General features: G+C 38.0%; 1 protein-coding gene across 1 annotated transcript; it reads right to left on the bottom strand.

Moving 5' to 3' along the window:
• Nucleotides 1–1,096: 1,096 nt before the first annotated feature.
• On the bottom strand, nucleotides 1,097–7,927 carry LOC310935704 (DEP domain-containing mTOR-interacting protein-like; the record flags this gene model as incomplete). The annotated part of the gene is made up of 5 exons (XM_083899638.1): nucleotides 1,097–1,225; nucleotides 1,316–1,420; nucleotides 2,499–2,569; nucleotides 2,681–2,830; nucleotides 7,909–7,927. The coding sequence occupies 5 exons, from the start codon at nucleotides 7,925–7,927 to the stop codon at nucleotides 1,097–1,099; spliced, it is 474 nt and encodes a 157-aa protein (XP_083755764.1).
• Between the last annotated feature and the right edge of the window lie 7,404 nt (nucleotides 7,928–15,331).

Here is a 15,331-nt window from a genome sequence, read left to right as displayed (position 1 = left end):
TTTGAAAAACGTCTCATGATGAAAAACTAAAGAAACACCACGGGAAAAAAAAATGTCGAGAATAAATCGTCTTTATTTCATTTACTGACGAAAAACACAGTTACGATAAAAATCTGTACAAAAATAACAGAAATAATATCACGTTATTATATGAAAATATCTCAGTAACGAGTCCACAGTGCAGAGTATTTATCATGACAGATTTAGCTTTAGCTTTAGCTTCAGTTTTATCTTTAGCTTCAGTTTTATCTTAAGTTTTAGCTTTAGCTTAAGCATTAGCTTTAGCTTTAGTTTTAGCTTCAGTTTTATCTTTAGCTTTAGCTTCAGTTTTATCTTTAGCTTCACTTTTGTCTTTAACTTTAGCTTCAATTTTATCTTTAGTTTTGCTTTAGCTTTAGCATTAGCTTTAGCTTCAGTTTTATCTTTAGCTTTAGCTTCAGTTTTATCTTTAGCTTTAGCTTCAGTTTTATCTTTAGCTTCAGTTTTATTTTTAATTTCAGTTTTATCTTTAGCTTTAGCTTCAGTTTTATCTTTAGCTTTAGTTTTAGCTTTAGCTTCAGTTTTAGCTTTAGTTTTAGCTTCAGTTTTATCTTTAGCTTTAGCTTCAGTTTTATCTTTAGCTTTAGCTTCAGTTTTAGCTTTAGTTTTAGCTCTAGATAAAATTATTAGATTAAATTATATAATTTTTTAAATAAAATAATTTAAATAAAATAATGTTTTTTCCAGGTCAAATTAAAGGTCCAGTGTGTAAGTTTTAAGGTTTATGGTCAACTTTTGAATTCACAACAAATATTTTTGTGTCAGTCAAAAATCATTAAAGATTTAAAGTCGTAAAGACTTTAATGGGTCGAGGAAAAATCCGCAAAAGTTTTGTGTCATGTCAGATTATAGGAGTGATGTCATAGCGCCACCTCTCTAATCTAACACTTTAAAACTTTACGCACACGGTTTACGGCTTATTCCGAACTTTTTAGGGTTTTTCCGCGGCAGCGTTAGAGCGCCACATACAGGCCTGGCATATGTACAACAGACATTTCTCGAAAAAAGAAAATCAAGTGTTCCAGTAAAGTGTGGAGTGTGAGCTCTCTGTCGCCCCTCAGTGGTCGGTCTCCTCCATCACCTCCATCACCACAGTCCGGGGTCCGGTCAGGATCAGGTGACTCACGCTCCGGTAATCCAGCTCCAGGACGTTGTGTCCGTTAACCGACACGACAAACTGACAGACCTGCGACATTCATGTGTTCACGTCGTTAAAGGGACAGTTCGCGGATAAAAGTATCCGCGGAAACTACGTTTCCCATGATGCAATGCATACCTTCATCCCTGCAGCAGCCGCCGGACCACTGGGCTCCACGGCCTGAACGTGACACGGACGATTTCCTCTGACCACGAAACCCCAGCCCACTGCGTCACCCACGATCTACACACACACACACACACACACACACACACACACACACACACACGCAAGCACACACACACACACACACACACACACACATTGATGCACAGCGACAAATCGCACAAATTGCACACAAAAATTATCTAGTGGTGTAAAATGAAAATTCACATTAAAACAAAATTCACATCAACGTGAAGCTAAACATAAACATACAGTTAATGTAAACGTACAGTTAGGGTAAATGTATATTTAACGTAAGCGTACAGTTAACGTAAACGTGCAGTTAACGTAAACATAGAGTGAACGTAAATGTACAGTTAGCACAAACGTACAGTTAACGTAAATGTACAGTGAATATAAATGTAAAGTTCACATAAAACATACAGTTAATGTAAACATACAGTTAACGTAAACGCACAGTTAACGTAAACGTACAGTTAACGTAAACGTACAGTTAACGTAAGCGTACAGTTAGCGTAAACGTATAGTTAACGTAAGTGTACAGTTAACGTACAATTAAAGTACAGTTAGCGTAAACGTATAGTTAACGTAAGCGTACTGTTAACGTAAATGTACAGTGAATATAAATTTACAGTTCACGTAAACATACAGTTAACGTAAACGTACAGTTAATGTACAGTAAACGTAAACGTATAGTTAACGTAAGTGTACAGTTAACGTACAATTAAAGTACAGTTAACATAAGCGTACAGGCAACGTAAATGTACAGTTAATATAAATTTACAGTTCACGTAGACATACAGTTAACGTAAACGTATAGTTATCATAAGCGTATAGTTCATGTAAACATACAGTTAACGTAAACGCACAGTGAACGTAAACGTACAGTTAACATAAATGTACAGTTAAAGTAAAGTTAATATAAGCGTACAGGTAACGTAAGCGTACAGTAAACGTAAATGTACAGATAACGTAAACTTACAGTTAACGTTAGCGTGCAGTTAATGTAAACGTACAGTTAACGTAAACTTACAGTTAACGTAAATTTACAGTTAACGTAAACGTACAGTTAACGCAAACGTGCAGTTAACGCAAACGTACAGTTAACGCAAACGTACAGTTAACGCAAACGTACAGTGAAGGTCTTTTTGACGTAGGGGCCCCCTGGTGTCTGCAGCTCGTCAGTGCTCACCGGCCTCTTCAGAACTAAAGAGAGGAAGAAGATTCACCAGTAAATCATCGTAGTTTTTACATTTTAACAAATAAACTTTGTCATTAAAGGTCAAAGCTCACAGTGTTTTATGTTTGTTTTTTAACCTGATTTGGGGTTGAAGAGCACAGGTGAGGAGGAGGAGCATAAAGAGGGGGAGGAGCCAACCTCTCTCCTGCTGTACCTGCTCCCATCACTGCTGCTCCTCAGCCGAGCTCCGCCTCTGACCGACGCCTTCACCTCCTTAGAGGAAGTGACTGATGGAGAGAGAGAGAGAGAGAGACAGGAAATGACACTGACACACTTTAACTTCCTGTGTTTGACGTTCGATAAGAAAATCAAACAGACAGAGCCCCCCCCCCCCCATGTGACATCAGAGGACACATCAGCTGTTCTTTTTAATTAGTCTAAATAAATATTTAACGTTCGATGCTTTAATGAAAACACTCACTCTCCCACACCAAAGACCATAGTGAAAATCAGTGATTTTAGCTCACAGGGACACAGGAGCTGCTGGTCTACTGCTGCCTCGTGTGGTCAATTTGTGTCACTGAGTTAGCAAATGGGTAATTTCCTGATTTTCAAAAATTCATTGAAATTATTCCTTAAGAGATTTGCGAATATTTTCAACAGATCCTTGTTCAGGGCGATGTCGACTTTTATGATGGTAAATTTCAAGTCATTCCGAGATACTTTTTGTTTTTTTGAAGAAACCGCTGTCAAAGTGCATCAGGGCAAATGGATAATTTCATGATTTTCAAAAATTTATTAAAATTATTCCTTAAGAGATTTGAGAATATTTTCAACTGATCCTTGTTCAAAGCGATACCGACTATTATGACGGTAAATTTCAAGTCATTCCGAGATACTTTTTATTTTTTTAAAGAAACTCAGCTCACTGTCAAAGTGCATCAGGACTAATGGATAATTTCCAAATTTTCAAAAATTCATTAAAATTATTCCTTAAGAGATTTGAGAATATTTTCAACAGATCCTTGTTCAGGGCGATGTCGACTATTATGATGGTGAATTTCAAGTCATTCTGAGATACTTTTTATTTTTTCAAAGAAACTCAGCTCACTGTCAAAGTGCATTAAGGAAAATGGATAATTTCATGATTTTCAAAAATTCATTAAAATTATTCCTTAAGAGATTTGAGAATATTTTCAGCTGATCCTTGTTCAGGGCGATGTCGACTATTATGATGGTAAATTTCAAGTCATTCCGAGATACTTTTTGTTTTTTTGAAGAAACTCAGCTCACTGTCAAAGTGCATCAGGGCAAATGGATCATTTCATGATTTTCAAAAATTCATTAAAATTATTCCTTAAGAGATTTGCGAATATTTTCAACGGATCCTTGTTCAGGGTGATGTCGACTATTACGATGGTAATTTTCAAGTCATTCCGAGATACTTTTTATTTTTTTAAAGAAACTCAGCTCACTGTCAAAGTGCATCAGGACTAATGGATAATTTCCAAATTTTCAAAAATTAATTAAAATTATTCCTTAAGAGATTTGCGAATATTTTCAACGGATCCTTGTTCAGGGCGATGTCGACTATTACGATGGTAATTTTCAAGTCATTCCGAGATACTTTTTGTTTTTTTGAAGAAACCGCTGTCAAAGTGCATTAGGGCAAATGGATAATTTCATGATTTTCAAAAATTCATTAAAATTATTCCTTAAGAGATTTGAGAATATTTTCAACGGATCCTTGTTCAGGGTGATGCAGACTATTATGATGGTGAATTTCAAGTCATTCCGAGATACTTTTTGTTTTTTCAAAGAAACTCAGCTCACTGTCAAAGTGCATCAGGACTAATGGATAATTTCATGATTTTCAAAAATTCATTAAAATGATTACTTAAGAGTTTTTCAAATATTTTCAAAGGATCCTTGTTCAGGGCGATGTCGACTATTATGATGGTGAATTTCAAGTCATTCTGAGATACTTTTTATTTTTTCAAAGAAACTCAGCTCACTGTCAAAGTGCATCAGGGCAAATGGATCATTTCATGATTTTCAAAAATTCATTAAAATTATTCCTTAAGAGATTTGAGAATATTTTCAACAGATCCTTGTTCAGGGCGATGTCGACTATTATGATGGTAAATTTCAAGTCATTCCGAGATACTTTTTATTTTTTTAAAGAAACTCAGCTCACTGTCAAAGTGCATCAGGACTAATGGATAATTTCCAAATTTTCAAAAATTCATTAAAATTATTCCTTAAGAGATTTGAGAATATTTTCAACAGATCCTTGTTCAGGGCGATGTCGACTATTATGATGGTAAATTTCAAGTCATTCCGAGATACTTTTTGTTTTTTTGAAGAAACCGCTGTCAAAGTGCATCAGGGCAAATGGATAATTTCATGATTTTCAAAAATTTATTAAAATTATTCCTTAAGAGATTTGAGAATATTTTCAACTGATCCTTGTTCAAAGCGATACCGACTATTATGACGGTAAATTTCAAGTCATTCCGAGATACTTTTTATTTTTTTAAAGAAACTCAGCTCACTGTCAAAGTGCATCAGGACTAATTGATAATTTCCAAATTTTCAAAAATTCATTAAAATTATTCCTTAAGAGATTTGAGAATATTTTCAACAGATCCTTGTTCAGAGTGATGTCGACTATTATGATGGTAAATTTCAAGTCATTCCGAGATACTTTTTGTTTTTTTGAAGAAACTCAGCTCACTGTCAAAGTGCATCAGGACTAATGGATAATTTCATGATTTTCAAAAATTAATTAAAATTATTCCTTAAGAGATTTGAGAATATTTTCAACGGATCCTTGTTCAGGGCGATGTCGACTATTATGATGGTAAATTTCAAGTCATTCCGAGATACTTTTTGTTTTTTTGAAGAAACTCAGCTCACTGTCAAAGTGCATCAGGGCAAATGGATAATTTCATGATTTTCAAAAATTCATGAAAATTATTCCTTAAAAGATTTGCGAATATTTTCAACTGATCCTTGTTCAGGGCGATGTCGACTATTATGATGGTAAATTTCAAGTCATTCCGAGATACTTTTTGTTTTTTTGAAGAAACCGCTGTCAAAGTGCATTAGGGCAAATGGATAATTTCATGATTTTCAAAAATTCATTAAAATTATTCCTTAAGAGATTTGAGAATATTTTCAGCTGATCCTTGTTCAGGGCGATACCGACTATTATGATGGTAAATTTCAAGTCATTCCGAAATACTTTTTATTTTTTCAAAGAAACTCAGCTCACTGTCAAAGTGCATCAGGGCAAATGGATCATTTCATGATTTTCAAAAATTCATTAAAATTATTCCTTAAGAGATTTGAGAATATTTTCAACAGATCCTTGTTCAGGGCGATGTCGACTATTATGATGGTGAATTTCAAGTCATTCTGAGATACTTTTTATTTTTTCAAAGAAACTCAGCTCACTGTCAAAGTGCATCAGGACTAATGGATAATTTCATGATTTTCAAAAATTAATTAAAATTATTACTTAAGAGTTTTTCAAATATTTTCAAAGGATCCTTGTTCAGGGCGATGTCGACTATTATGATGGTGAATTTCAAGTCATTCTGAGATACTTTTTATTTTTTCAAAGAAACTCAGCTCACTGTCAAAGTGCATCAGGACTAATGGATAATTTCATGATTTTCAAAAATTAATTAAAATTATTACTTAAGAGTTTTTCAAATATTTTCAAAGGATCCTTGTTCAGGGCGATGTCGACTATTATGATGGTGAATTTCAAGTCATTCTGAGATACTTTTTATTTTTTCAAAGAAACTCAGCTCACTGTCAAAGTGCATTAAGGAAAATGGATAATTTCATGATTTTCAAAAATTCATTAAAATTATTCCTTAAGAGTTTTTCAAATATTTACAAAGGATCCTTGTTCAGGGCGATGTCGACTATTATGATGGTAAATTTCTGTGTTAGACAGAGTCTGCCCCCCCCCCCCCCTTTGATCATGTGACGTAGATTTACGTTTTTCCTTGTGTTTTTCTGTGTCATATCAGTTCATTCTCTGTCTGTAAATCTCCTCTTCTTTTATTCACATGACTCTGATTTTAGAACTCTTGCAGTTTCTCATTTTAACTCTTATCCACACACACACACACACACACACACACACACACACACACACACACACACACACACACACACACACACGCACACACACTGGTTTTATGACACTGTAAACAATCACATGACAACAACACTTCCTGTCAAAGACAATAATTCACTCACAACTTCCTCTTTGTAACCATGGTAACTCAACCATAAACCATAGTTTGTGTTTAATGTGTGACAAACGATGACACGATGTAATGTAAACAACAACATACAAACATGTAAAGAACATATAAACAACATAAACATGAACATCAAAACAACATGTAAACATAAACATACAAATATATACACATATAAACATGTAAACATATAAACATGTACATACACAAACATATAAACATGTAAACATATAAACATATAAACATGTACATATACAAACATATAAACATGTAAACATATAAACATGTAAACATATTAACATGTGAACATATAAACATGTAAAAATATAAAATATAAACATATAAACATTTAAAAATATAAACATATAAACATAATGAAATAATTCACATTGTCTCCAGATCAAAGGTTGATGTGAGATTAATTTATATTTTCTTTGAAATTCTTCCACGTGTGGATCAGCTCACTATTTGGCAGTCGGTCTGTTAGTACAAATAGAACAGCTCACTATTTGGCAGTCGGTCTGTTAGTACAAATAGAACAGCTCACTATTTGGCAGTCGGTCTGTTAGTACAAATAGAACAGCTCACTATTTGGCAGTCGGTCTGTTAGTACAAATAGATCAGCTCACTATTTGGCAGTCGGTCTGTTAGTACAAATAGAACAGCTCACTATTTGGCAGTCGGTCTGTTAGTACAAATAGAACAGCTCACTATTTGGCAGTCGGTCTGTTAGTACAAATAGAACAGCTCACTATTTGGCAGTCGGTCTGTTAGTACAAATAGATCAGCTCACTATTTGGCAGTCGGTCTGTTAGTACAAATAGAACAGCTCACTATTTGGCAGTCGGTCTGTTAGTACAAATAGAACAGCTCACTATTTGGCAGTCAGTCTGACGGTGGACGTCAAAGCACAGTTCACAGATCATCCCTGATCTCCTGACTCTGAAACCTGAGGTCCTCAGGAAACAACAGTGACACGCCCCTGACCTCTGACCCCTGACCTCTGACCCCTGACCCCTGACCTCTGACCTCAGCACGTTAAACCCTTGTTGATGAAAGTGGACGGAGACTTTTGTCCTCACCTGCTGTCCGAGGTCCCATCTCTGTGCTCGATAGAAAAGACGCTGATGAGACGGAGAGAGGGTGTGTGTGTGTGTGTGTGTGTGTGTGTGTGTGTGTGTGTGTGTGTGTGTGTGTGTGTGTGTGTGTGTGTGTGTGTGTTAAATATTAAACCACTGGACAAACAAACTGATGGGAGGAGACGAGTGTCAACTGGAGCTGATTCTGTCTCTGACATTAAACTGTTGAATCTAAGACAGAGAAAACATGAACATCACAAACCACTCACTCTCCCACACCAAAGTCACTCACTCTCCCACACCAAAGTCACTCACTCTCCCACACCAAAGTCACTCACTCTCTCACACCAAAGTCACTCACTCTCCCACACCAAAGTCACTCACTCTCCCACACCAAAGTCACTCACTCTCCCACACCAAAGTCCATTGATCCACTGCTGCCTCCATCACTAACTTACAATGACTGATTTTAGTGAATTCAGCTTTTAAAATATTTACTTTAGACTTAACTCAGTGACACAAAGTGACCACACGAGGCAGCAGAGGACCAGCAGCTCCTGTGTCCCTGTGAGCTAAAATCACTGGTTTTCTCTATGGGATTTGGTGTGGGAGAGTGAGTGGTTTACAAACGTCAGTTTCCAGAGAGAGACTCACACACACACACACACACACACACACACACACACACACACACACACACACACACACACACACACACACACACACACACACACAGAGACTAAGGTTCTGCTCTGATAGAGAATCAGGTCAAAGGTCATGTGACCAAACACTCACCTGTTCCTTCACTCACAGTTTGTGTTTGTGATGCTGATCATTTTTGGCTCACTTTTTTGGAAACACATATAAAGTGTGTGAGAACACTGTTGCTAGGCAACAGCAACACCTGCTTCACTGTGTGTGTGTGTGTGTGTGTGTGTGTGTGTGTGTGTGTGTGTGTGTGTGTGTGTGTGTGTGTGTGTGTGTGTGTGTGTGTGTGTGTGACGCGCACGTAATTGACGACTGAAACTAAAACGACTTTGTCACTTTACCGTCCGGGGGGTCCCTGCGTCTAAACCACTCACTCTCCCACACCAAAGTCCAGAGAGAAAGTCAGTAAAAAAAATAAAAATAAAAAACACACACACACACACACACACACACTGTGGTCAGGTGTGCATATTAAAAAAAAACAAAAAACCTTTTCATAAACATTAGTTTTTGTTTCCTCACATCTTATTTCAAGAAGACACGTTGCTGCCCTCTGCTGGACAGAAGCTGTGAACACACTATATTATATTATATTATATTATATTATATTATATTATATTATATTATATTATATTATATTATATTATATTATATTATATTATATTATATTATATTATATTATATTATATTATATTATATTATATTATATTATGTTAAATTTTATTATATTATATTATATTATATTATATTATATTATATTATATTATATAAAAAATAAAAGATCTTTTGTTACTTTGCTGACAAATCATTGTTATTACCCTAGATTTTTCAATAAAAAGATTTATGTATATAAAAATAAATACATCATATTATATTATATTATATTATATTATATTATATTATATTATATTATATTATATTATATTATATTATATTATATTATATTATATTATATATGAATAATAAAAATAATAAAATAATAAAATAAAATTATAAGATCGTGGAGAAAAAACAGCGCTGATGAACAGCAGGGGGCGCTGATGATGAGGTAGTAAAACTGTGTGGGAGAGTGTGTGTGTGTGTGTGTGTGTGTGTGTGTGTGTGTGTGTGTGTGTGTGTGTGTGTGTGCGTGCGTGCGTGCGTGCGTGTGTGTGTGTGTGTGTGTGTGTGGCATTAGTAAATATTAACTTTGTCCAAAGTTCATCACTTTTCCTGGATTCAAACAAACTCTGATGTCACATGAACTTCAGACCTCACACAGTCACTGTGACTGTGAGCGCCCCCTGCTGGTCTGACAGGAAACACAGGTCTAAGACACTAACACCAGAAAAACCCGACTGTTAACGTCTACGATCTCTACCTCACACTCACTCTCCCACACCAAAGTCACTCACTGTCTCACACCAAAGTCACTCACTCTCCTACACCAAAGTCACTCACTCTCCCACACCAAAGTCACTCACTCTCCCACACCAAAGTCACTCATTCTCTCACACCAAAGTCACTCACTCTCTCACACCAAAGTCACTCACTCTCCCACACCAAAGTCACTCACTCTCCCACACCAAAGTCACTCACTCTCCCACACCAAAGTCACTCACTCTCCCACACCAAAGTCACTCACTCTCCCACACCAAAGTCACTCACTCTCTCACACCAAAGTCTCTCACTCTCTCACACAAGTCTCTCACACCAAACTCACGCTCTCACACCAAAGTCACTCACGCTCTCACACCAAAGTCACTCACTCTCTCACACCAAAGTCACTCACTCTCCCACACCAAAGTCTCTCACTCTCTCATACCAAAGTCTCTCACTCTCTCACACCAAAGTCACTCACTCTCCCACACCAAAGTCACTCACTCTCCCACACCAAAGTCACTCACTCTCCCACACCGAAGTCCATAGAGTAAACCAGTGATTTTAACATCACAGCACACAGGAGTTTACAGGAGTTGTTGATCCACTGCTGCCTCCATCACTTTTAGTCAATTCAGCTTTATTCAGATTGACCTCAGTGACACAAAGTGACCACACGAGGCAGCAGAGGACCAGCAGCTCCACTGGTTTTCTCTATGGACTTTGGTGTGGGAGAGTGAGTGGTTTATAAACTTCAGTTTCCTTTTAAAAGCTAAAGATAAAGACGTGAACGTGTTCTTAAAGATAATGTAGAGAATATTTCGTCCACACAGACACAGAGTGGACACATGTGGACACTCTGTGTCTGTGTTACATCATCACTGCTCTGTTTGTGCTGCTTCAGCAGTGTGTGTGTGTGTGTGTGTGTGTGTGTGTGTGTGTGTGTGTGTGTGTGTGTGTGTGTGTGTGTGTGTGTGTGTGTGTGTGTGTGTGACCCGTACAGGAAGTCCATGTAAAGTGATGAGCTGTCACTCAGGGTTAAATCCTCTTTTTTTCTCGTAAAAATGAATGAACGCATCCAAGCACGTTTATCGTAATTCCCCCCGATATTTTGTAATAAAACACATCAAAGGCAAAAAAAAGTTATCGAAAGGTTTTTGCGGACTCAAAAGGGGGCGTGTCCACGGCAACCATCGAATTTCATCCATTCTCCGCGAAACAGGAAGTGCTCTGTAACTCCGTCATGCAATGACAGATCGTCTCGAAACTTCATACGTGACACGAGAGACCGCCCTTAACGCTAACGCACCATGTTTACGTCTAAGATGTCGTACGTCTAAGATGTCGTAAGTCTACGATAATTATGTCTACAATGTCGTACGTCTACAAGTTCGTACGTCTACGATGTCGTACGTCTACGATGCCGTACGTCTACGATATCATACGTCTACAATGTTTACATCTACGATGTCGTACGTCTACGATGTTTACATCTACCATATCATACGTCTACGATGATTACATCTACGATGTTTACATCTACGATGTCCTACGTCTACGGTGTCGTACATCTACGATGTTTACAACCTACGATGATTATGTTTACGATGTTTTACGATTTTTAACCACCATCGCAGATTACACCGACATACGTAATCCAGCACAATAGGCAGTCGGTCAGGATGGAAGAGTAATCTGTGATAATCTGTGATAATCTGTGTGTGAATCCATCATCATCTCAGGAATGAAACCATTGAGGCTTCATTGTCTCTGTGTGTGTGTGTGTGTGTGTGTGTGTGTGTGTGTGTGTGTGTGTGTGTGTGTGTGTGTGTGTGTGGGGGGGGGGGGGGGGGGGGTGTGTGTGTGTGTGTGTGTGTGTGTGTGTGTGTGTGTGTGTGTGTGTGTGCGCCCCCCCCCTCCTGTGGACACACAGAACACAATGTTCCCAGCAGAGATCAGACTCATGTCATGTGATGATGATGCTGAGATCTGAGCAGATTAACCTCTCTTCCTTGTCCTGCAGGGGGCGACGCTGCCTCTTCACAGTGTCTCAAACAACAGCACTGTGACAAGGTATCGTACGCTCGCGATGTCTACGAGGTTTACGTCTACGATGTCGTACATCTACGATGTTTACGTCAATGATGTCGTACATCTACGATGTTTATGTCAATGATGTCGTACATCTACGATGTTTACGTCTACGATGTCATGCGCCGACGATGTTTACGTCTATGATGTTTACTTCTACGATGTCGTACATCTACGATGTTTACGTCTATGATGTTTACTTCTACGATGTCGTACATCTACGATGTTGCACGTCTACGATGTTTACGTCCACGATGTTTACGTCTACAATGTTTACTACTACGATGTTGTACATCTACGATGTTGACGTTTATGATGTCGTACATCTATGATGTTTACGTCTACAATGTTTACACCTACAATGTCGAGCGTCTACAATGTTTACGTCTATGATGTCGTACATCTATGATGTTTACGTCAACGATGTCGTACATCTACAATGTTTATGTTTGCGATGTCGTACATTTACGATGTTTACATCTACAATGTTGTACATCTACGATGACGTACGTTTAAGTCTACGATGTTTACATCAACGATGTTGTACATCTACGATGTCGTACGTCTACGATGTCGTCCGTCTACGATATTTACGTCTATGATGTCGTACGTCTACGATGTTTACGTCTATGATGTTTACTCCTACGATGTTGTACATCTACGATGTTTACGTTTATGATGTCGTACATCTATAATGTTTACGTCTACGATGTCATATGTCTACGATGTCGTTCATCTATGATGTTTACGTCTATGATGTTGTATGTCTACGATGTTTACGTCTACGATGTTTATGTCAACGATGTCGTACATCTACAATGTTTATGTTTGCGATGTCGTACATCTATGATGTTTACGTCTATGATGTTGTACATCTACAATGAAGTACGTTTAAGTCTACGATGTTTACATCAACGATGTTGTACATCTACAATGTCGTACGTCTTCGATGTCGTACGTCTACGATGTCGTACGTCTACTATGTTTACGTCTACGATGTTTACGTCTACGATGTTTCCGTCTACGATGTTTCCGTCTACGATGTTTACGTTTACGATGTTTACGTTTACGATGTTTAAGTGACAAACTTCCGTTTCCTGTCTCACAGTGAGATAAAGACGTGACCGTGTGACGTAGACATGATCGCAGACGTAGATTATTTTGTTAGCTGCTCCTCAGCAGCAGGGGGCGCTCACATCACACGTGTCAGTGTCTCTTTAAATGTGTACTTTACACATTTCTAGGATTATTTTTGCCTTTTAATTGTTATTTTTATTTTCGTGTTTTATTATTATTATTATAAAAACTCTCCTGCGGTTTGTGTCGAACTCTGAGTGACGCGCTCTTGTTCCAGCTGCCACCATGACGTCACAGATAGCGTGTGTGTATGTGTGTGTGTCAGTGTGTGTGTGTATGTGTGTGTGTCAGTGTGTGTGTGTGTGTGTGTGTGTGTGTGTTGGAGCTGTGGCTCACAGAGCAGCAGCAGCACAGTGTGTGTTATATGGGTGTGTGTGAGGGACCAGAGTGTGTGTGTGGGACCAGAGTGTGTGTATGTGTGTGTGTGTGTGTGTGTGTGAAGGACAGAGTGTGTGTGTGTGTGTGTGTGTGTGTCGCAGCTCGCGCTCTGATTCTCTTTCTCCGCTGGAATGAAGTGAAGTGAAGACAGAGACTGAAACATGCTGCTGGATTCTCTGGTACGGTAAGACCGTGGAGGACACGGTTCTGTCCGTGTGTGTGTGTGTGTGCGTGTGTGTGTGCGCGTGTGCGCGCGTGCGTGTGTGTGTTTTAGAAACTGCGCTCGCTGCAGATCTCGTGGATCGACCTGTGACTCAGTGATTTCCACAAAAGTTGTGACACTTTCTAACAGCTGTTAAAAAAAACAAAAAAAAAAAAAACACTAAAACAAAACTTATAACTTATCCATGTTTGAATTTGACTTGAACTAGTCAGTTATAAAAGTTTAAATCTGAGTTTACCTGACAAAAAACGAGGTTACAGCGCGCGTGCAACTTCCTGTCTACTCAGGATGTTTTTATGATTTTTTTTATGTTCATTTTAAATGTTGGTAACAACATTCGACCGACTGATGACGTCATAAAACCTGATTTACAAACTGATTTGAGGAAATCCCTATTTTATTATAGAGGGTTTTCACGGCGCGTCATCACCGCGTCATCCAACCGGAAGTCGCCATTTTGGAGGTACTGCGCAGGTAAACAAAGCGAACTCCCGAACGTCGAACGGAAGGAAATGATGAACTATTGCCGTGTTTTTGGCCGCACTAATCTGTCATTTGAGTTTTATAGACTACTAACAGTTAAGTTAACAAATAAAGGAGAACAATGTCAAAAGTTATCAGAGGAAAGGCGGCGCTTGTGCTTAACGGGTTAGCTAAAGCTAAAGCTAAAGCTAAACCAGGAGCTACGAGGCTAAAATCTGGACAACATCCGAATTTCTTCGGCTCATTTCCTGTCAGGTAAGTGTTTTGTTGATAGCAGCGACTCTTCACCATTTTAGCACCATAACAATATATATATATATATATATACATATATATATGTATATATATATATACATATATATACTATACTATAATATATATACTTTCAGGGGCAGTTCTAATGATTAAAATAGGTGCTCTGTAACTTCGCCATGCAATGACCGATCACCTCTTAACTTCGTATGTGACACGAGAGACCGCCCCTTAACGTCTACGATGTTTGCGTCTACGATGATTATGTTAACGATGTCGTACATCTAAGAAGTTGTACATCTACGATGATTACGTCGACAATGTTTAAGCCTACGATGATTATGTCTAATATGATTATATTTACGATGTCGTACGTCTACGATGTAGTACGTCCACCTTGTTTATGTCTACGATGGCGTACATTTACAATGTTTACATCTACGAAGATTTTGTTTACGACGACGTACGTCTTTGATGATTACGTCGACAATGTTGCAATGTCGTACGTCTGCGATGTCGTACGTCTACAATGTCGGACGTCTACAATGTTTACGTCTACGAAGATTTTGTTTACGACGACGTACGTCTTTGATGATTACGTCGACAATGTTGCAATGTCATACGTCTGCGATGTCGTACGTCTACAATGTCGGACGTCAACAATGTTTACGTCTACGAAGATTTTGTTTACGACGACGTACGTCTTTGATGATTACGTCGACAATGTTACAATGTCGTACGTCTGCGATGTCGGACGTCTACAATGTCGTACATCTACGATGTCGTATGTCTACA

The sequence above is a fragment of the Microchirus variegatus genome (assembly GCF_963457635.1).
Source record: "Microchirus variegatus genome assembly, chromosome: 13".
NCBI classification, from domain to species: domain Eukaryota; kingdom Metazoa; phylum Chordata; class Actinopteri; order Pleuronectiformes; family Soleidae; genus Microchirus; species Microchirus variegatus.
Note: the sequence above shows the minus strand (reverse complement) of the source record. Positions and strands in the feature narration are given on the sequence as shown.